The following is a 23,538-nucleotide window of genomic DNA, read 5'->3' on the forward strand; positions in this document are numbered from 1 at the left end:
TGCCTCCTGGAGCGAATCATTTTCTGCCTTGGAGCAGAGTTCCAGAGTTATCTAGATATGTGATTTCCTCTCCCAAAGTCCCAAGATCCCCGTCGGTTTCATTTTGCGTGCTTTATCATGCTGTGTGTGGTACACAGCCCAGTGGAGACCCTCTAAGTATTTGGTCGAATGAATAAATGAATTGCAGAATCCGGGGTTGGAAAAGACCTTAGGTCTAGTCCAGAGGTTCCCAAATGTGACAGTAAATTAGAATCTTCTGAAGAACTGTTTAAAAATTGCTGGGCTAATCATCAAAAAGTCTACAAACAATAAATACTGGAGAGGGTGTGAAGAAAAGGGAACCCTCCTACACCATTGGTGGGAATGTAAATTGGTTCAGCCACTATGGAGAAGAGTACGGAAGTTCCTCAGAAAACTAAAAATAAAATTACCATATGATCCAGCAATCCCACTCCTGGGCATATATCCGGACAAAACTATAATTCAAAAAGATATATGCACCCCTATGTTCATAGCAGCAGTATTCGCAATAACCAAGACATGAAAGCAACCTAAATGTCCATTGACAGAAGAATGGATAAAGAAGATGTGGTACATATATACAATGGAATATTACTAAGCCATAAAAAAGAATGAAATAATGCCATTTGCAGCAACATGGATGGACCTAGAGATTATTATGCTAAGTGAAGTAAGTCAGACAAAGACAAATATCATATGATATCACTTATATGCGGAATCTAAAATAAAAATGACACAAATGAACTTATTTATGAAACAGAAACAGACTCACAGACTTCGAAAACAAACTTATGGGGCTTCCCTGGTGGCACGGTGGTTGAGAATCTGCCTGCCAATGCAGGGGACACGGGTTCGAGCCCTGGTCCGGGAAGATCTCATGTGCCGTGGAGCAACTGGGCCCGTGAGCCACAATTACTGAGCCTGCGCATCTGGAGCCTGCGCTCCGCAACAAGAGAGGCCGTGATAGTGAGAGGCCAGCGCACGGCGATGAAGAGTGGCCCCCGCTTGCCACAACTAGAGAAAGCCCTCGCACAGAAGCGAAGCCCCAACACAGCCAAAAGTAAATTAATTAATTAATTTAAAAAAACAACAAAAAAACAAACTTATGGTTACCAAAGGGGAAATGTGGAGAGGAGGGATAAATTAGGAGTTTGGGATTAACATATACACACTACTATATATAAAATAGATAATCAACAAGGACCTGTAGCACAGAGAAATCTACTCAATATTCTGTAATAACCTATATGGGAAAAGAATCTGAAAAAGGATTGATATATGTATATACATAATGGAATCACTTAGCTGTATACCTGAAATTAATACAACATTGTAAATCAACTATACTCCAATAGAAAATAAAAATTAAATTCAAAAAATAATAAATAGAAAATCTAACTAGACCTATAACAAATAAAGAGATCAAGTTAGTAATTTAAAGAAGACTTCCTACAAAGAAAAGCCCACAGCCACATATTTTCACGGATGAATTCCACCAAATATTCAAAGAAAAATTAATGCCAATCCTTCACAAACTCTTACAAAATAAAAGAGGATGGAACATTTCCCTACTCATTCTATGAGGCCAGTATTACCCTGATACCAAAGATATCACAAGAAAAAACCCTACAGACCAAAAACCCTACAGAATACAGATGCAAAAAATCTTCAACAAAATACTAGCAAAGTAAAACCCTGGTCACATATAAAAACCATGGTCAATTGATTTTCAACAAGGGTGGCAAGACCATTCAAAGGGGAAAGAATAGTCCTTTTAACAGATGGTGCTGGAACAACTGGATATCCACATGCTAAAGAATGAATTTGGGGTCCTACTTCACATCATATACAAAAATTAATTCAAAATGGAGCACAAACCTTAAACTATAAAATCTCTTAGAAGAAAACATAGATGTAAATCTTTGTGGCCTTGGATTAGGCAACAGTTTCTTCGATATGACATCAAAAGCACTAGTAACCAAAGGAAAACCAGATAAATTGGGCTCCATCAAAATTTAAAACATTTGTGCTTGAAAGGACACTAATGAAGAAAGTGAAAAGACAATCCATAGAATAGGAGAAAATATTTGCAAATTGTATGTCTGATAAAGGTCTAGTATGTAGAATATAAAAAGAACTCTTAAAATTAGAAGTATGGACAGACTTAGAGAACGAACTTATGGCTACCAAGGGGGAAGGGTGGGGAGAAGGGATAGTTAGGGAGTTTGAGATAGACGTGTACACACTGCTGTCTTTAAAATGGATAACCAGGTAGGTCTCTGCCGGGGACATGGGGAAAGTGAGGGGTCTGCAGGCCTGGCTGCACCAGGCTACCGTGAGGCCCACAGCGGAGGCCACGCCTGGCCCCAGGCCCCCCACATGGGAGGCAGCCCCTCTGCAGGCCTCGGCTGGCGGAGTCGGGGGGACAGAGTGGCATGAATGCCAATGTCTTTGCTGGGACCACGAAAGACCCCAGTGCCTTGGTGCTGAAGATGGGCATGGACGCAAGGGGCATCACCTCCATCAGGAGAGGTGCCGAGGCCAAGGCTGTTTTGCCCAAGAAGGAGAAGCTGAAGCTGAGGTGTAAGAGGTGGCTGTAGAGGGATGCAGTTTCAATCCCTGGTCTGGGAACTAATCCCATATGCAGCGGGGCAACTAAGCCTACGCGCTGCAAATACTGAGCCTGCGCGCTCTGTGCCACAACCAGAGAGAAGCCCGTGCACCACAACGAAGAGCCCACGTGCCGCAAGAAAGAGCCAGCGCAGCCAAAATAAAATTTAAAAAAATAAATAAAATAAAATAAAATGGATAACCAACAAGGACCTACTGTATAGCACAGGGAACTCTGCTCAACGTTAAGTGGCAGCCTGGCTGAGTCACTCTGCTGTACACCTGAAACTATCACAACATTGTTAATTGGCTATAATATAAAATAAAAAGTTAAAAAAAAATTAGGAGTATGGGATTAACAGATACGAATTACTATACGTAAAATAGATGAGCAACAAGGATTTACTGTATAGCACAGGGAACTATACTCAACATCTTGTGATAACCTATAATGGAAAAAAATATATATATAACAATCACTCTGCTGCACACCTGAAACTAACACAAAATTGTAAATCCACTCTACTTCAATTTTTTTTTAAGTTTGATGTTTTGCTCATGAAGGAAAAAAAAAAACCTCCTACAACTCAACAATAAAAAGATAACCCAATTTAAAAAAATAAAGTAAAATGAAATAAATAAACATTGCTGGGTTACACGATAGTCTGCCTTTTTTACATAATGTTCTGTGAACATAATTTTTATCCGTACGTGTGGATTCTTTTAAGACAACATACATACACATAACATACACACAGAAAAGAGCGCTAATTACAGGAGAATAGTTCGATGAATTACCACAGAATGAACATCCCACTGAACTACCACCAAGATCAAGAAATAGAACATAACTGACCCCTTTCCAGTAACTCCCACCCCTTCCTCCCTAAAGGTAACCACTATCTGACCTTTAAAGCCATGTTAGTTTTGCCTATCTTTGAAGTTCATATAAATGGAATCATATAAATACATACTGTTTTGCGTCTGGCTTCTTTTGATCAACATTTCGGTTGTAAGATTCATTCTTATTGCTCCTCATAGCATTAGTTCATTAATTTTCATTCTTGTGGAATATTCCATTATATGAATAATCTGCAAGGTATTTATTTATTCTACTGTTGATGGACATTTGCATTTTCAAGTTTGGGCTTTTATGAATATTGCTATTATGAACACTCTAGTACATATTTTTTGGTACACAGTTGGACCCATTTCCCATTTCAGTTAGGTATTTACCTGGGAGTAGAAATTCTGGGTAATAGCTTTTTTTTTTTTTTTTTAAATATTTATTTATTCATGGCCACGTCAGGTCTTCGTTGCAGCATGCAGGATCTTTCCTTGTGGTGCACGGGCTTCTCTCTAGTTGTGGTGCATGGGCTCCAGAGCACATGGGCTCGGTAGTTTGCGACGCACAGGCTCTCTAGTTGAGGTGCGCGGTCTCAGTAGCTGTGGCACACGGGCTTAGTTGCCCCGTGGCATGGGGGATCTCAGTTCCCTGACCAGGGATCGAACCTGCGTCCCCTGCATTGGAAGGCAGACTGTCAACCACTGGACCACCAGGGAAGTCCCTAGCTTTTTTTTTAATTGAAGTACAGTTGATGTACAATATTATATAAGTTACTGGTGTACAATATAGTGATACACAATTGTTAAAGGTAAGAATTACCTTTAATATTACTCTTCTGGGTAATAGTTTTGATATTGCCAATCTGAGTTTCAAAATTATTGTACCATTTTACCCTCCCACCAGCAATGTAGGGGGTGTCCTCACTAACACTTGGTATTGCCATCTTACTAATTTAGCCACTTTGGTGGGTGTGTAGTGTTATCTCTTTGGGTATTAACATGTGTCACCTAATGACCAGGAAGATTTATGTTTATTGACCATTTGGATACCTTTTGTGAAGTGCCTGTTCAAGTCTTTTCCCCATTTTTTAAATTCTATTGTATGTTTTTATCTTACTTATTTGTCAGAGTTCTTAACAAATTCTGGATATGGGTCCTCTGTTGAATGCAACGTTGCAAATATCTTCTCCCATACTGTGCCCTCATTAACTCATGTAAGTTTTAAATTATCATGTAGCCCAATTTATCAATCTTTTCCTTTATTGGTTTTTATGCCCTATTTAAGAAATCTTTCCTGGCCCCAAGGTGATAAAGATATTCACCTATGTTAACTTCTAAAAGCCTTATTGTTTGAACTTTCACATACAGCTCTACAATCTACCTGACAATTCTAAAATGTATAGCATGAAGTAGTGTCAATATTAATTTTTCCCATACAGATATCCAATTGACTAGTACTTGAAAAGACCATCCTTCTCCCCCACTGTTCTACTGAAAAGACCATCTTTCTCTATCATACCTCTATCATCAATCAAGTGTCCATATATTGGGTCTGTTTCTGGACTCTCTATTTTGTTCCCTTGGTATATTTATCTATTCTTCTGCAATACCATACTGTCTTAATTATAGTAGCTCTATAAAATATCTTGATATGCAGTGGTAAAACACCTCTAAGTTTGTCATTATATACTAGAGTTTTTCATCACGTTTTATGTCTCTTACACTCCTTTCTGTATTTCCCACCCTTTTATATTTTTGTTTTTTAGTTTGAATATTTCTTCTGATCTATCCATGAATCTTCAGTTGTGTCTAATTGGCTGTTAAAACTATCTATTGAGTTCTTAATTTCAGGTATTTTTCAATTTTAGAATTTCCATTTCATCTTTCTTGAGGTTTCCAGTGCTCTTCTAAAATTCTCTATTCTGTATCTGATTTCTTGGACATAATCAGTTATTTTAGAGTCTGGGTCTGAGAGCTATAATATCTGTAGATATATTCTATGGCTGTCTTTCTATAGTCTGTTTTATCTCTTGATTTTTCAGTTAATCCTTATCTTGTACATGACTATTTATTTTTGTTTGAACATTAGAGACATGTATAAAACATTTTAGAGATGATTTGAAACTCTGGGCAATGTTATGTTCCTCCAAAGGGGATTTATGTTACTTCTGGCTAGAGGTTGAGATAAAGGCAGAGCATCTGACTCCAATCAGGGACTGAGCTGATTTGAAGCTGGTCTTCAGTTTTTGCAAGGGATGTTCTGTTTCTGATTCACTTTTACTCCTAGGGTATAAACCTTTAAGAAGGGCCAGCTGAAACCTGGGTTGATTTCAAGGGTCCCTCCTCCTTGGCAGGCCCTGAATTCCAGTTTTATCCCACTAGCCCAGTAAGTCTGTGCAGCTTCCCAGCTGCTCCACAGCATCTTTGGTATCAGCAAGGCGATCAAGAGGAAAAGCTGAATCAGACATTAGGCTCACATCTCTGGGCTTCCCTTCTCTGTGGAATCTTGGCCCATCAAGTCCTTGCTGCCTTGCTAGCTCTATGATTCCTTCAAACAGATGTTTATATACACATATGCACACATACACATATACAGTCCAGATTTCATAATAATTCTCAGTTGGAGGACTGGTCTGAAACAAACTGGCCACCATTAATAGGAGTAGAAATCCTCTTTCTTTGTTCTTTAGTCCACATAGATTTACCTCATTCTTCTAAATAGTATGGATATACCATAATTAATTTATCCTTTCCCCTATTTCTGGGCATTTAAATCATTTCTAAATAGTCTTGCAATTAAAGACAATGCTATAATGAACAACCTTGGAGTTAAATTCCTGCACACTTGACAGAGACTATCTATAGGACAAAGCTGTGGAAGTACATTACTAAGAAAAAATTTTTATTTTGCTTTCCCAAAATTTTCCCTCTAAAGGCTAAATCATTTTATACTCTCACTCGCACTGCATGAGAATTCCATTTCTCCAAACTCCTGCCAATTTTGTATATCATAAATCTTTTTATTTTTCCTACTTAAATGGGCAAAAAATGTTATTGGTTTTTTCTAACTGTTTTTTCACTGATTACCAAGTGAGGGTAAATACATTTATATGTTTATTTGTGAGTTAACTTTTTTTCTTCCATATATTGCCCAGATTTTTCTGGGCAATATATGCCCATTTTTCCACCTTTAAAATTGAATTCTTTGTCTATTTCTTATTAAAATATAGGAGTGCTTTATCCATGATAAAGACTATATCTCTGTCACATAGGCTGCAACGATATTTTCCCTTTCTATGGATTATATTTTAACTTTGTTTATGACATCTTTCATCATACAGAAGATTTAAATTTTCTTTTATGGCTTCTGCCTTTTGAATTTTGTTTAAAAAAGACTTCCTCAATCTTAATGTTATAGTCTGAAATAATCTGATGTGTTTTGATTAATATATCTTCATCTTTCACTCATCTTTTGAAATTATCAATATGTTATGGTATAAGGTAGGGATACATTTTGTGCCCCCCTCATAATTCCCCATTTAAAGAACAATCTACCCTTTCTCCACTGTTTTGAAATGCCACCATTTTGATATGCCATTTTACCATATAACAGATTTCCATATACTTATGGGTTTATTATTCTGATTTTTGCCTTTAAAATAGTTCTCTAAGTGATTCTGGTGCAGTTGGGCCTTATACTGATTTTAGGGAACCTCTGGTACTAGTCCAACTGTCCATTTGATTTTTGTAAATTCTTGAATCAAGTATTTTGCCAAATATGGCTAAATCCAGCAATAAGCACTTTTATACTCCTTCAGGAAGTAGCAAATGAATTCATACAAATGAATGGTTCTTTTTTTAATCAAAAGAATTTCTGAGTAGTTAAATTCAAAAGAAATTTGGAGGTGCAAACTGAGCACTATTTTAAGGTGTTCAGTTTGAACCTTAAAGGATCTGAACACAGCTCTGAGCTGCAGTGTTCTGCCCTCTGTTTCTTTTGAACTCCCCCTCAAAAGGGAAAGTCACATTTAAGCAAGAATATCCTGACTTAGTCATCCCCAATAGATGGAACAATCTAGCAATGAGAAGTGGGCTGGGCTGCCTATAATCATTCTAAGAACCTATGCTTCTCCACCTCCCCCGACACCACCCCACCCCAGGTAGCTAAGCTCTTATCTGAAGTATTGACATTATGAAAAAAGTCAATAAAGGTCACTGAATTGTACACTTAAACTGGGTGGATCATATGGTATATGAATTATATCTCAAAAAAGCTGTTTATAAATAAAAGAGAGAGAGAGATTGAGACAGAGGAAGGCAAGCATAAACATGCCCCATATTCCACCCAACCCTTTGTTGATAACATCTGCTTCTCCTTGGGACAATCTTCAGAATCACTCAGAGTTTGACCTTGACAGTGTCAGCCCCATGTCCTTCTCCTGGTCTCCTCTAACATTTGTGTTCTCCTTTTATTACTGTTTTGGTTCTTACCCCATCTACCTTATTAAAGTTACTAAAGTTACTTGAGGGCTTAATTCTCTCCTCCATGACATAGCAGATTCCTCCAGGGCATAAACTGTGCCTTGTCCATCTCTCTCTATCTAACAGCCAGCATGTTGTGGAGCTTAGGTAAGTCCCCAGTTCACATTTTCACCCAGAATTGAATTGCTTCCTGTTGTTGGTAGTCAAGAGAAGAGCCCAACTGGGCAGAAGGGTGAGGATGTGAAATCTGAATTTCATGTGGAGTCCCTTCTGCTTGCCCCCTGGATGATATCAGAACAAACCACCATGACAAACATGTTCAAACAAGAGAGAGAGGTCAAGAAGCATCCTGCCCACAATAACCCAGAGCTAGTGATCACGGTCCCTAAATACCAGCAGATAAATGAACAGAGAGGCACTGGAGGACAGAGGCCTCCTCCGCCAGGCCCAGATTTGGCCCAACACAAGCTGTGCAGCTGCGTGTGCGGTAGGAAAACCAGCGGAGAAGTAGCAAGGGAGCGCCTGCATGGCTTCCCAGGTTCTTCTCCTGGGGCTGTGTGACCATGCAGAGCCTTTGCCAACCCTTTTCTCTCGTCTCTCTGCCCCTGTCTTTGCCAGTTGTCTTACAGGTGTCATCCTTTCCTGTTGGAGCCCAGATATGGGTCTATCCATCCATATTTGGCACCATTGTTTGTCCTTTCTTTCTTATCTGGAAAAAAAATTTTTTCCCTATTACAAAAGCCATAAATTTTATTAGGGAATAATTGCTAAATAAAGTATAATCTCATTCCAATCCCCCAGAGAAAACCAGTTGTTAGTGCTTTGTTGTGAATTCTTTGACAGCATTTTCTATATAAACACTGGGGTCACATGATTTATCTATTTTTGTCACCTCACATTTTTTACTCATCAGTGTATCATGGACATCTTTTTAATCAATACCTACACAACTGTAACATCATTGTTACTAGACGTACCATAATTGATTTAATAAGTCCCCTCCTATTGGACACTTAGTTTTTTTCTGATTTTTCACTGCTATAAATGATACTGCAAGAAACATTGTTCCAGCTAAATGTTTGCTCACATGTTTAGCATGTATTAATACTTAAGGTAAATTTCTTAGCCATAGAGTCCCCATTTTCGCTCTCATGTCCCACAGCACAGGGAGTATGAGGGTGGTCCAACCTAACTCCCATTTCTTGGTTATTGATTAGATAGATCCAGTTCTTTTTTTTTTTCATTTTTATTTATTTTTTGGCTGCGTTAGATCTTTGTTGCTGCACGCAGGCTTTCTCTAGTTGCAGCGAGTGGGGGCTACTCTTCGCTGCAGTGCATGGGCTTCTCATAGCAGTGGCTTCTCTTGTTGTGAAGCACGGGCTCTAGGCACATGGGCTTCAGTAGTTGTGGCTCGCAGGCTCCAGAGCGCAGGCTCAGTAGTTGTGGTGCAGGGGCTTAGTTGCTCCACGGCATGTGGGATCTTCCCAGACCAGGGATAGAACCTGTGTCCCCTGCATTGGCAGGCGGATTCTTAACCACTGCACCACCAGGGAAGTCCCTAGACAGATCCAGTTCTGATGATATTGATATATCTCAAAGCACAGACATGACTGACATTCTCCAACTCGAGTGAATCTTGTAGCCCTTTCAACCTTTGGTTTCACTGAGCTCTGCCCATCTTCCAGATTTCAGTGATAGATGACTCATACAGGTAGTCTTTTTTTCTTAATCTTTTTCTGATCTACTTTCAAGACACATAATTATTGTTTTTCTTATTCCTAGGAATTTTTTGACGTGTGGCCAGTCCTGATGGGTGAGGCTCCACCCTACTCTGGTCCCAGGACTCCAGATGGAAGGGTAGGTCTCTCTCTAGCCTGTCCAATATGATCAAATGTTTAATGAAATGCAAACGAGTAAGGCACTGTAGGCCCTGCTGAAGTGTCTTTACCACTTCAGTATTTATCTTCTCTGGGTTGGGTTGTCTCCCTTGAAATTATGATAACTCCTCACAATTGCTCAAGCCCTGTAATTTGCAAGGTATTTTAATATCTCACTGGAGTTTCACAATAACCCGGTGGGACTGACAAAGGAGGAATAAATATTCTCATTCCATAGATGAGGAAAGAACTCCAGAAAGATCAAGCAACCTGCTCAAGGATCCACCCAGCAGGAAAACTGTAGACAATTAAAGCTACAAATAACCTTAAAATCTAATCTAAAATGTACAAATTGATAGCCAGAAGTCAATTCCAGCCAATAGGTAAATATGTTTGGCTACATACGTTTTTTTAGTTTTTCTTTGTTTTCACTTTAAAACAGTTTTGAATTGGCAGCTTAGCACTTAAAAATCAAGGTATTTCTGATAAACATCTAGATTCTCAGTTTCTTTTCAAAAGGTGGCAGATCAGTCAAAACTGGACCCACAGTCCTGCAGGGTAAGTTTGATTGGAGCTGAGTAGCGGCCACCTCCTTGCAATGTGTGGCCTGAACTCTCTAGTTTGCACAGTGCCCCCGACTCCCTCTTGTACACCCCTGGCCTCCTCCTCTCATTTATGTTTCTATCAGGTCTCTCTTGGCACTTCAGTTTGTGACCTCTGGTTTCCTACTATTGCTACATTTTAAAGATGAGGCACAAACGCTTTAGAGAAGCTGAAATGAAACGTGTGGGGATGTAAAGATGCAGCAGGGTAAACAGACCTGGCACTTAAATGGCCTATAGAAGCTGTAGAATGACAGAATGACTTTAGCTGAGGCCACATACAATAGGTAAGCAGCAGAGTCGTGTCCTGAATTGAGTTTTAGTCCAGCGTTCTTTCCACAAAACCTTCCAGCCTGTCTGAAATGGTATGTCAATTTCTGCTAGGAGGCCTGATTCCCCCCAGCCAACACTAACCCTACCCAAAATAAAGATAAAGGACAGGGTGTGTATGTGTCTGTGTCCATGTGTGTGTGTGTGTGTGTGTGTGTGTGTGTATGTGTGTGTGTGTGTGTGTGTGTGTGAGACAGACTTTATTTAATCTTAATTCAAACTCTAGGGATTTAGAATTAACACCCTGGCCTGTGAGCTTCATATACACACCAGAAAAGATTTCAACCTTGGAATCTAAACTGTCTGTTCTACTTTACCCAAAATGACCTTTATAACCTGGCACTGTCCAGTTTCAAACTACTCTTTTGCCCACACAATTTCATGATTTCATTTGGGAAGACTGAGTCTTCAAGGCTTACATCATGTGCTGCTGTCAGAAAGCTATTTGGGGACGTTTTTCCTTTTTAAGTACAGCTTTTTGTGTTGGCATAGCTGAGATGTTACTACTGAGCTTTTCATCTAATTCACATATGAGCTGGACTTGTTCCTAAAATTTAGAATTCTAGGAACTATATAGAAGAGCGATCACCATAGCTTTCAGACACCACCAACTTCAGTTAATTTCAGTTTCCCAGGCTGCTTTAATATTCAGCTCTCTGAGTTGAGCCCTGAGGTCAGAGGTCACCTCCAATTCCAGGACAGCCAGAGAGCTATCAGGCTCTAACTTATCCTTTTGCCTACTAACATCACTCTCACACTTTATCTGCCACATTCACATTAGAAATACAATCTTCATCTGGATTTTGACCAATTAACCTCCCCAAATCTTGGTTCTGAAGTTCCTCCAAAGCAACTATACCTCACTTCATCTCCTCTTAAAAATAAAGCGTTGTGTGTGTTTTTTGATTATGAAAAAGGCTAAGCAGACTTCATGGGGAAAAAAAATAGCACTTCTTTTAAAACTGGTATATTTCCATGCATGATGATTTGGCTCTCGCTGTATGTGGCTCTTTCAAAGACCCTGTGTTACAGCGTCAGCTGCTTAGGTGCAAGGTGACAAAGGCACTCATTGATGGCTTGGTTTTGACTTTCCGAAGGCTGGTGAATTCCTACATGAATATGGCCTTGAAAGCAACTTGGCTGAGCTACAGTGTGTGGAAAAAGTTCTGTTTACCTAAAGCACACTGAACTTTTTGTTGCTTTCTGTGAAAGCAAAATTGATTCTCCTGTGGGTTTAAAAGAAAAAAAGTCCATTTCTCACCTTTCTAAAAGAATCTCATGGAGACCCCTGGGTAGGGCAGTTTACCAGGCCTAGGGAGACAGCAGCTTCCCTGGGAGAGCAGTGAACAGCCCAGGCCCAAGGACAGATGGTCCTGAAGCAAGAAGGCCATCTCCCCCTTCCAGAAGGAAACAGCTCTACCAAAGTCCCAGCAGATAACGGGGCCACCTTTGATTTCTAGAACCGCCCATAGGATATGACCTGTTTTAAAATGTTCTTACCGCAATGTATTTATATTTATTGAAAAAGTAATACATGAGCACAGAGAACAGCTCACACCATACAAAAGAGCACAGCACAGAAATCCAGCCTGCCCTGAGACAGCCACTGTGCCATTGTGAGCGGTCTACCTTTCCCAAATGTCCATGGACATTCCTGGGTGTGTGTATGTATGTGTGTGTGTGTGTGTGTGTGTGTGTGTGTGTGTGTGTGTGTATACATATTCCACCACCACTACCCTTGACAAGTGTGATGATTCTATTTTGTGCCTTACTTTTCCCACTTGAGTATATTTTGTCATCTTTCCCTATCAGCACAGATACAGCTATTCGCTCTGGAGACATGCAAAGTATCCACTATGCGCAGGAACTCAGTTTGCTTAACCATCTCCAAGTGATAGATATCAGCTATCTCCAGACTTTTTAAAGCAGTCTGGTTGAAAGCCCTAGATGGGGAAAACAATGCTGTTACCTACATTTGGGAATATATCGATAGGATTTATTAGCAGAATTACTGGGTCAAAGAATATGTGCATTTTAATCTATGAGAGACTATCTATCTATGCTAACTCTCCAACCATAGTCTTAGAATCATAGCTGGAAGGAGCTTTAGGGATTCCCTAATTCAGTTTTTTAAATTCCCAGATTATCTTTAGAACCCAAGGCTCCCACAGTGGCTGCCTGGGCCAGGGGTGAATGGGGGCAGAGGAGGACAGGACAGGGAGTGAGGGAAAACCAGGAGAGATGCAGGATCTCCATGTACCCAACTCTGCTTCCATTAGGGCGGCATTACTTTCCTCTGCTTTATAGTATTAGGGCCCATGCTTTGTTAGGGGAAAAGGTTCTGCTACTTGACACCAACAAAAAACAAACACCACCGATTTTACAGCTGGGGAAACTGAGGCCCAGAAAGGACACATAGTGGAACCAAGACCAGAGCCTGAGTCTTTGCACTCTAGATCTATTCCTAACTCCATTTCATCGCGCTGTGGGGTTCACCTGGTCTTCCCTTGGATGCTCCCTACTGCAGGGAGCTCATACATACCCTGGAGCAGCCAGTGCCATGGGAGCCGCTCTAGAAGAGTTCAATCACTGTAGCTGCTTCCAATGGTGGGCGTTGAGGAGCAGAATCTCTCTCTCCCTCGTGAGCCTGAAGAAGGTCACGACTGCCCATCAACTAGACACCCTTGACTAGATGAGGAATTTCCCTTTGTGGAGGTTCTGAGTCAAGAGGCCTTGATGGGGCCCAGGTATCAACATTTAAATCTCTAGGGCAATATTTCTCAAAATAACCTGTAGTAGAGGCACAATTTTTTTTTAATTTCCAATTTATCTTGGACTGATACTTTTCAAGATATGATAAAAATCTATTATGCAAAAAGTAAAAAATTTAAAAGACATACAAAACTTGTCTTTTTTAAATTATCAGTTTCAACAGACCTAACCTAACTCAGTCAAATTGCTGTAAAAGTTTCTAAACACTGACTGTCAATTTCTGTTTTTATCTCATCATGGAATAGTGACAAATAGTTTGCAGCCTGGTACCAGTCCAGGGACCACACTTTGAGTAGCCCCCTTTCTAGGTGAGAGTGCTACAGAGAGAAAAACACTATTTTAAGCTATTAACCTTAAGTGACAGTAGAAAGAGCTCTGAACACAGGAGTCAGGGGCCAAGGTTCTGGTCCCGGCTTACTGTCTTACTATAAATGAGGCCTTTCCTCTCTCTGGGTCTCAGTTTTCCTATTTGTAAAATGATTATTACTAACCTGCCCATCACGTTCCAATAAGGTAATGGATTTTTCCCTGGAGAGCTAGGGAAAAGGAATCACCTGCCAGCATCCAACCCCATGTTAGGAAGTCATGGAATTGAACAGGTCTAATTTAAGAGAATAGGGGTTTTAATGGTGTAAGGAGGTGGGAGGGATGGAAGAGGTGGAATGTGAGTTGGGAAGCCTGAGGGATGATTGGGAAGGCAAGTCTGCAAGAGCTGACGCAGCAAAGAGCAGCTGAGTGGAGGAGTGAAGGAGAAAGGGGACCGTGACCATGGAGCTCACCCCACATGGAAGATGGCTGCGTTGATGATGATGCTAAATGGGACAGAAGCCTCCTTCCCCCTCCCTCTCTCACTAGACTCCACCAGCAATCTCTCTCTCTTTTTCCTTGTATTGAACCCCCAGATTCCCTTGGAACGCTTCCTATGTCTCTTCCCAGCCCCAGATCCCAGCCCCTGCCTGGCCACTGTGAGCTGGTTCCAAGGAGGAGCACACTGAATCCTGAGAGTCAGCTGAGGACAGTGAGCTCCAGGGGCACCGGGACACACCCTTAGAAGGTCAGGCTGGTGCTTCTGGGAAGCCACAGGGCACAGGGTAAAGAACAAAGCCTTTCTCAAGAACACACTCCTGCTGAAGCACTGTCTCAGACTCTCTCTTTTGCCTAGGAAATCAACTTTTACAAGGTCATTGACTACATCCTGCACGGCAAAGAAGACATCAAAGTCATCCCGTAAGTCTCTTCTCAAAACATGTAGAATTGCAGGCACATTATCAGTGTCCAGAAGATACTCATTCCAAGATCGACACTAACCAAACCCAAGAAGGCCACACACTCTGTTCGAGGCAGGGAGAGCAGTAAGGAGGCAGTGTGGAAGGGTGGAAAGACCATGCAGTTTGGAAAATGAGGCTGGATTCTGACTCAGCTGCTGTGAGTTCAAGTCCCAAGTCCAGTGTCAATAAGTGGCCTGGGGACTTCCCTGGTGGTGCAGTGGTTAGGAATCTGCCTGCCAGTACAGGGGACATGGGTGTGAGCCCTGGCCTGGGAAGATCCCACATGCCACGGAGCAACTAAGCCCATGTGCCACAACTACTGAGCCTGTGCCCTAGAGCCCACGAGTCACAACTATTGAGCCCACATGCCAGCAACTGCTGAAGCCTGCATGCCTAGAGCCCATTCTCTGCAGCAAGAGAAGCCACCACAATGAGAAGCCCGTGCACCGCAATGAAGAGTAGCCCCTGCTCATAGCAACTACAGAAAGCCTGAACACAGCAACGAAGACCCAACGCAGCCATAAATAAATAAATAAATAAATAAATAAATAAATAAATTTATTTAAAAATAAATAAATAAGTGGCCGGTTTGGGCCTCTCTATAGAATGAGGCCATGGTGTCCGATCACGGCTTTTCAATGATTTTCTATGGAGGCACATCTGGGGCCTAATGCAGAGGGTGAGACAAAGGCAGGAAGTTGGCAAAGAAAGTGACTCAGCCCCCAAGCAAAGCTTATTCTCTCTTTTTTTTAAAAATATTTTTTTGTTTATTTAGGCTGCCACAGGTCTTAGCTGTGCCACGCAGGATCTTTAGCTGCAGCGTTCGAGCTCTTAGTTGCGGCATGCATGCGGAATCTAGTTCCCTGACCAGGGGTCGAACCCGGGGCCCCTGCACTGGGAGCGCATAGTCTTATCCACTGGACCACCAAGGAAGTCCCAGAAAGCTTATTCTCTAATGTCTTCTTATATGACCTAGGAGGATAATGAAAAGGCAAGAACTCCCAGAGGGTGAGGCCTCCAACCTACCTGCGGGTGGTGGAGGCTCAAAGGCCATTTTAAGATTTCAACAGTCAAGAACGTTTTTAGTATCAGCTTGTACTTTTTGATCAGTAGAGCACTCTCCAAAACTTAGCTGCCTTGTTACCTATGTGAATCCTCTGTGGGCACCAAGAGGCACCCCACAGTTTTGTCTGAGGCTTGGCTCTCTTTCCCAACTGAACTGCAGACTCCGTGAGGCTGTGATCAGCCTCTGTGGGAGAGCCTCACCTTTGGTCTCTTTTCTGGTCCAAATGAAGGGATTTATAGCAGGTCACCTTAATCCTTAAATAGTGGTTGTGAGAGGTCGCAGCTGTTGCCAAACAATTTTGATAATCCTGTCACTCAGATCACTCAGTTCTCTGGTTTATCTTTTACTGGTTGGGTATAAGAGACTGCTTCAGGTTCCTGAGTTTCTGGGTTCTCTCTGTTCGGTCTTGTTTGCATGAAGACTGAGTCTTTCCTAAACTCGTCGCTTTCTTGTTCTTTTTTTTCCTTGTCAGCTGCATACTCTGCCACCATTCTGTTTTCTAACCACTTCTCTAGAGGTGCCAGTTTATTAAACTCATTGTCTGTATGCTGAGTTATCACAGATCACAGTTCTCCCCAATGTCTCACCACTCCTCACCAAGTATCACACCCTTCTAGCCGCTGATAACATCCACCTTGCTGCCTTCTACAGTGTGGCTGTATCCACATTGAATTTAATATAAATTCTTAGAAGTAACTTAAAGAGATTATACTATGATGCAGCACGGAAACAAAAAGTACCTTTGAATGGCACAAAAAGCCAGGAAAAAGGTATGAGATATGATAAAAATCTATACCTAAATGCTAAAAGAGCTCTGTTGATATTCGTAGAGTAATAATTATAAGTTCAAAAAGCACTGCATTACAGATTAATTGGCAGAATATTATCTTTCTCAGTTGCATATAAGAGACGGTTCTTGGGAATTCCCTGGCCATCCAGTGGTTACGACTCCACGCTTCCACTGTAGGGGGCATGGGTTCCATCCCTGGTAGGGGAGCTAAGATCCTGCAGGCCACATAGCACGGCCAAAAAAAAAAAAAGAAAGAAAAAAACAACCAGTTCTTGTAAGAACTGATGAGTTCTGAGATATACGTAAAGAAATACCATATATCCTATTTACAAGAGAGCTATCTAAAAGATAAGAATGCAGATAGAATGAAAGTAAAAGAATGAACAAAAGATATGCCTTGCAAATGATAATCAAAAGAAAACCGATGTAACTATGTGACTATCAGATAAAAATAGGTCTCAAGGTGCATTATTAGAGGGACTTCTCTGGTGGTGCGGTGGTTAGGAATCCGCCTGCTAGTACAGGGAACACAGGTTCGAGCCCTGGTCGGGAAAGATCCCACATGCCGCGGAGCAACTAACCCTGTGTGCACAAATACTGAACCTGTGCTCTAGAGCCCACGGGCCACAACTACTGAGCCCACGGGCCACAACTACTGAAGCCCGTGTGCCTAGAGCCCGTGCTCTGCAACAAGAGAAGCCACCGCAATGAGAAGCCCACACACTGCAAGGAAGAGTAACCCCCGCTCACCACAACTAGAGAAAGCCCGCACGCAGCAACGAAGACCCATAATCCATGGGTAAAAGAAGAAATCAATGGAAATTATGACATATTCTGAAAGAATGAAAACATTACATGTCAAAACCAGTGTGATGCAGAAATCATGCTTAAGGTAAAAATTTACAGTCTTAAATATTCATATGAGAAAAGAATACAATATAAAGTAATAAACTCTGTACCCACTTGTATCAGTAGGGGTCCCAGCAGATAACAGGCGTCACATTCAAATTAGGGTAATTCAAGGAGGCTTTACTTATAAAGGGATGAATTACAGAGGTGTGGGTGGAATGAAGGAAACTGAAAGAGAATATGCTAGTAGTGAGGTTGTTGTAAGCATTCCTGGGCCCAAAGGAAATTTCTAGAACCTGGACGGAGAAAGTATCATGTAGAGCAGGGCATCTTGAGAGAAGTGTTGCCTTTCAGTCAAGAGACGCAGCAAACCCAGAGCAACCCTGCCAGGGGGAACCCAGGGAAATAAGTAGCCTGACCTAACTGTTCTACCTGCCTCTAGTTTTGGCCAGGTCTCCTCATTGGGCTAAATTCAATCAGAAGCTGGAAGGCCAGGCACCCTATTGATGGAGTCCACACAGACTGGCCTCCTGGGACACGGAGGAGCAGGTTGGAGAGCGGATCTGGAGGGTAGACAGAAGCTATCCATCACATTATCTCAAGAAACTAACAGCAAACAAGCAAATAAATAAACCCTCCCCAAAAGAATAAAGATAAGCCCAGAAATTAATGAAATATTAACAGAATAATGAACAAATGCCAAAAGCTGGTTTCTTGGAGAGATTAACAAAATTGATGAATTTCTGGCAAGACTGAGCAAGAAAAATAGAAAATCAAATGAGCTGTATCAGGAAGGAAAAGGGGGATAACCACAAAGACACAGAAATTAACAAGATAGTAAGAGGATATTATGCCCAAAATATTTTAAATCTAGATGAAAGAGGCAAATTCCTGCAAAAATAAAACCTACTAAATATAAATCACAAAGAAATAGAACACCACAATAGTCTTATAACAATAAAATACATTAAAACCTTCCCACAAAGACATTCCAGGCCCAGATGCCTTCAGGGGTGAGTTCTACTAAATATTTACGGAAGAAATAATGCAATTCTCATACAAATTATCCAGGAGACTAGAAAAAGAAGTGGCTAGCATAAACTTGACACCAAAACTCAACAAAGACTGTATGAAAAAAGAAAATTCAGACCAAGCTCACTTGTGAACATAGATGCAAATATGCTAAGTAAATAAAATTTTAGCAAATAATAACTAAAAAGGATTATACATCATGACCCAATTGGGTATATTCCAGGAATGCAGGGCTAACATTAGAAAAATGAATAAATACAATCTGCCACGTTAAGAGAAACATGACATAATTATCTCCATAGAGGAGAACTTCCTTAATCTTCTAAAAGTAATTTTTCTTTTAATGTCTGAAAATACTAAGTATTGACAGAGACGTGGAGTAAAGGAAGCTCTAATATACTGCGGATGGGAGTATTAATTGGCATGATCACTTTAGAAAACAGTTTGGTCTTACCTAGTAAAGTTGAAGACATGCACATCTCATGACCCAGGATTTCTACTCCTAGAATTAGCACATGGAATTGAATGCACATATACACCAGAGTGCTGGAAGCAGCAATGCTCATATTAGCCTCGCACTGAGGGAAATGTCCATCAACAGTTGAATGCATAAATTATATGCAACCTTACCAGGGAAAACGGTTGAAGTCAATCAAACAAATGAATTACAGCAACATGAAAAAGAAGTCCAATGAAATAATGTATGCACATTGATTCTACCTAAAACAGGTGAAGCAGGCTACAGGAAAACAGGCCACAGAAAAGCAAGAATCATAACATTGGAACAATGGTTACCTTTGGGGTTTGGGAGAAGGTTGCGAGTGGCGGGGGGTCAGGTCAGGGATTTCCAAGGTACCGACAAGGTTGTTGTTTCTTGTTTTTTTTTTAAATAAATTTATTTATTTATTCTTGGCTGCACTGGGTCTTTGTTGCTGCACACGGGCTTTTCTCTAGTTGCGGCGAGCGGGGGCTACTCCTCCTTGCTGTGCGTGGGCTTCTCATTGCGGTGGCTTCTCTTGTTGCGGAGCATGGGCTCTAGGTGCGTGGGCTTCAGTAGTTGCAGCACACGGACTCAGTAGTTGTGGCACACGGGCTTAGTTGTGGCTCGCAGGCCCTAGAGCGCAGGCTCGGTAGTTGTGGCGCATGGGCTTAGTTGCTCCGCGGCATGTGGGATCTTCCTGGACCAGGGCTTGAATCTGTGTCCCCTGCATTGGCAGGCGGATTCTTAACTGCCGCGCCACCAGGGAAGTGCCAGGTATAATTTCATAGGAGTTCACTTTCAAACAACTGACGAAGTTTTTCATGCATTTTTCCATGTGTGTATATATTTTTTGCAATAAACAAGTAAAAATAATACCCAAAATTGTGATATTGCTGTGTGGGATAAATAAGTATGTAAAGCACCTAGCTTAGTGCTTGGTATGTGGTAGGAGCTCATCCTAGGTGGGTTTCCCTCACTCTACATGATATTAAGCTAACTCTCTGTATGTAAGTACTAAATGGAGGGAAATGACGGCATCTGTTTTTGCTCAGCAGCCAATAACAATCTGTTAGATGAATTTTGTCTCTTTTCTTAGGGAGTCAAACTCAGTGTGAAATTAATAAAACTGATTTATCGCTTTTTTCTCAGTGTCTACATTTGGACCTTAAGATGCTTAGCCAAGATTTGGGGCTTGGTCTGGTATAGTAAGTGGGTGCTTGGAGCCACCAGAGAGAAGAGGGAGGGTAAGATCCAGTTTCAAGTTTTTAGTCCAACTGTCCCTACATCAGAAGTTACCACTGGGGGATTCCCTGGTGGCGCAGTGGTTAGGAATCCGCCTGCCAGTGCAGGGGACACGGGTTTGAGCCCTGGTCTGAGAAGATCCCACATGTCACGGAGCAGCTGGGCCCATGCGCCACAACTACCGAGCCTGCACTCTGGAGCCCGTGAGCCGTAACTACTGAAGCCTGTGCGCCTAGAGCCTGTGCTCTGCAGCAGGAGAAGCCATCGCACTGAGAGGCCCTTGCACCGCAGCGGGGAGTGGCCCCCCTCGCCGCAACTAGAGAAAGCCCGTGCACAGTGACAAAGACCCAACACAGCCAATAAATAAATAAAATCTATTTTTAAAAAAAGAAGTTACCACTGTCTTTGGCCTTTACAGGAATCCACCTCCGGACCATTGGGCTTTAGTGAGCGGCCTTCCCACTTACGTTGCCCAAAATGGCCTGGTAAGTAATACAACTTTGAAGGGGGAGAGTTTTGAATCAGGTAGAAAGGTGAAGGGATTTCAGATCAAGAGAGTGGGAAAAACGATGGGAAGTGTGTATCTCTAAAAGCCCGGTTCTCCCATTTCTCAATTTGCTCGACGGTTGGTCCAAGGGGATGTGCAGAGAACTGACATTTGAAGAAATATGAAATACACAGAGAAAGAACCCTCAGATGGAAAGGTGCGCAGTCTCAGTGACAACTAAAGATATTTACGCAAACGTCAGGGATAAAGTCACAAGTGGCCGGTCCACCAGGCTCACCACAGAACAAGTCCCATCCTCTCATCCCAGAGACTTAGTTGCCACTCCCAACACCCCCCCAACCCCGTTCCTGCCACATTTCCAGCCACACAGCAGAGCTCAAATGCTCTATCTCCCCCCATGCCCTACCCGCTTGGGGTGCAGGGTAGAGTGAGAGTATCCCCTACCCTAGAGAGAAGGGTCATAGCTGCACATCACCCCAATATTTGAGCCTGCTTATCTCTGTATCCTTCCCCAGGCACACACACTACACAGTGCTGTTCATGTATCAGGGTGTTTATTTATTGGGCATTTTCTATGTGCCAGGTGCTGTGCTTGGCTCTGGGGATACAATGATAGATGAATCAAATAGTTTCTCTTCTGAAGCTCATCATCAAATGGGAGATATCTTTATGAACAGATACTTAGACTATAATGTGATAAGGCCAGATAGAGATGTACATGGTACATTCTATGAACACAAAGTAGGAAGCATCTAAACCAGCTTTACTTGCCAGAGTGTTTTGGTCTGAGTTTTAAAATAAATAGGGGTTAGGCAGGTGGGGCATGAAAGGGGATTGCAGGTGGAGGAAGCAACATGGGCAAACAACTAGGGCTTGGAGGTTTGAAGTGACACAGAGTGTGCAGTTCCGTGTTGCTGGAGTGTTAGGTTTGAGACAGGAAGATGGCAAGAGATGAGACTTGAGAGGGAGGGAGGGGCCAGATCACAGTAGCCTTGGACGCCAGGTCAAGAGGGTGGAACTTTAATCTACAGGCGATGGGTTTTTAAGCAAAAGGTTGGCACAATGAATTTTCATTTCAGAAAGAAAACTCTGAACGCTCCCTAGAAAATAGATCTGAAGGGACTAAGACTGGAAGCAGAGCGAAAAGTGTGTCCTTACAAACAAGAGATGAAGAACATCTCAACAAAGGCAAAGGCAGTAAAGAACACTAACTGTCTTCATTGCTAACAGCCATGGAGTGCTTATGATGAGCCAGGCAGTGAATACATTTGCTCATTCAATACTCATGACTCAGACAGAGATGAGGTGGAGAGAGGGAGATCAGGGCTCAGATCTAACACTGAAAGGGCTTTGTGATTGGTTGTGAGCAGAGAGGGAGGGAGAGAAGGACCAAAGCCAATTTCAGGCTTCTAGATTGGACAGATAATGCTGCCACCAGGTTTGGATGTAAGATGCTGAGATCACTTTCAGACAAGGTGCAACAGAGACTTTTTTCAGAAGCAAGTGTCCAGCAAGCAGCTAAAGAGATGACTCTGATGCTGTGGAGCTAGAGGACGGATGGAGATAGAGATTTGTGTCAACAAAAGGTAGAGATCTGTACTGACTACACTACAGACCATATGATAGTATATCTGGTCCTTGACCACTTTGCTCCTAGGAGCAGATGGTACTTGAAACCATGAGTGCGGATGAAGTCACCAGGGAGAGTGAGGGAGACTCGGGGTAGAATACTAGAGGATGCCAGCATTTAAAGATTGGGTGGAGGAAGAAGAGTGTGTGAAGGAGAATCAGAAGAAGGGTTCAGAGGTGTCTGGAGGCCCAGGAGAGGGTAGTGTCATGGAAACCAAAGAAGTAGAAACTTTCAACAAAGAGAGAGAATAACAAATGCAGCAAAAGTGATCCAGTGAGATAAGAACCAAAAACTCCCATTGGGCTTGGCAGTTAGGAGGTCATTGATGGCCCTGATTAGAGCAGGCTTGGTGGCAAGGTGGAGGCAGAAACCAGCGGGTGGTCTGCTGAGGTGTGGATGGGTAATGAGAAGGTAGAAAATGCAAGAGAAGGTAGAAAATGCAAGAGAAGGAGGAGAAAACCTGATGGTCACTACAAAGACCACATTGGGCCAAGGGAGGATTTTGTTTTCAAGGTTGGGAGAGAATCAAGCATGCCCATGGACTGAAGCTAAAGAACCTTCAGAGAGGTTAGAAATCAGGAGAGAACAATAGCAACTGATGGAATTAGCCCAGGGAGAGGCCAGAGGCCTCAGTGGGTGGGCAGTCTTGAACAGGAGCAGGCACAGCTCATCCTCTCAGACAACAGAATGGTCTGATCTACTGGGATAGGCAGGGTCAAAGCAAGCTCACATGGTACCTTTTTGAGAACTAGAAAATGTGTCCCTTCTTGATGGATGAAAAGAGAAAGACTAGGGCCATTGTTCTGAAAGTCAAGAACAGGCTGGATTTCAACTCCCAGTCACCCCCTCAGCCAGATGCCTTTGTGCAGTGCACATGCTACACAACTGTATACAGTGGCCCCATAGGCAGGACTCTGGAGGGATCAGATAAGTGTTGTCTGCATGATAGGGTAAACTGGTCCAGTTTTCAGGAGAGGAATCTTGCAATATACATACAACCAGAGCTACAGCACCTTTTACTTCTTCATTTGCTGTGAAGTTTACAGCACAAGGAAAAACTCGTTCCTGACAAAACAAATATAATTGATTCAAAGATGTTTAGAGTGGTATTATTTACATTAATTAAAAAAAC

At 42.0% G+C, this 23,538-nt stretch overlaps 1 protein-coding gene across 2 annotated transcripts in view; it reads left to right on the forward strand.

Annotated features, from left to right (window-relative positions):
• PDE6A (phosphodiesterase 6A) overlaps positions 1-23,538 on the forward strand; it is a 66,610-nt gene that overhangs the window by 11,705 nt on the left and 31,367 nt on the right. For both annotated transcript variants that reach the window (XM_024738250.1, XM_024738251.1), the window contains 3 exons: positions 9,742-9,816; positions 14,703-14,767; positions 20,687-20,753. In XM_024738250.1, the coding sequence (XP_024594018.1) occupies positions 9,742-9,816; positions 14,703-14,767; positions 20,687-20,753 (207 nt within the window). The remainder of the gene's footprint in view (positions 1-9,741; positions 9,817-14,702; positions 14,768-20,686; positions 20,754-23,538) is intronic.

Source organism: Neophocaena asiaeorientalis, unplaced genomic scaffold, assembly GCF_003031525.2.
Source record: "Neophocaena asiaeorientalis asiaeorientalis breed wild unplaced genomic scaffold, Neophocaena_asiaeorientalis_V1.1 scaffold404, whole genome shotgun sequence".
Classification (NCBI taxonomy): Eukaryota; Metazoa; Chordata; class Mammalia; order Artiodactyla; family Phocoenidae; genus Neophocaena; species Neophocaena asiaeorientalis.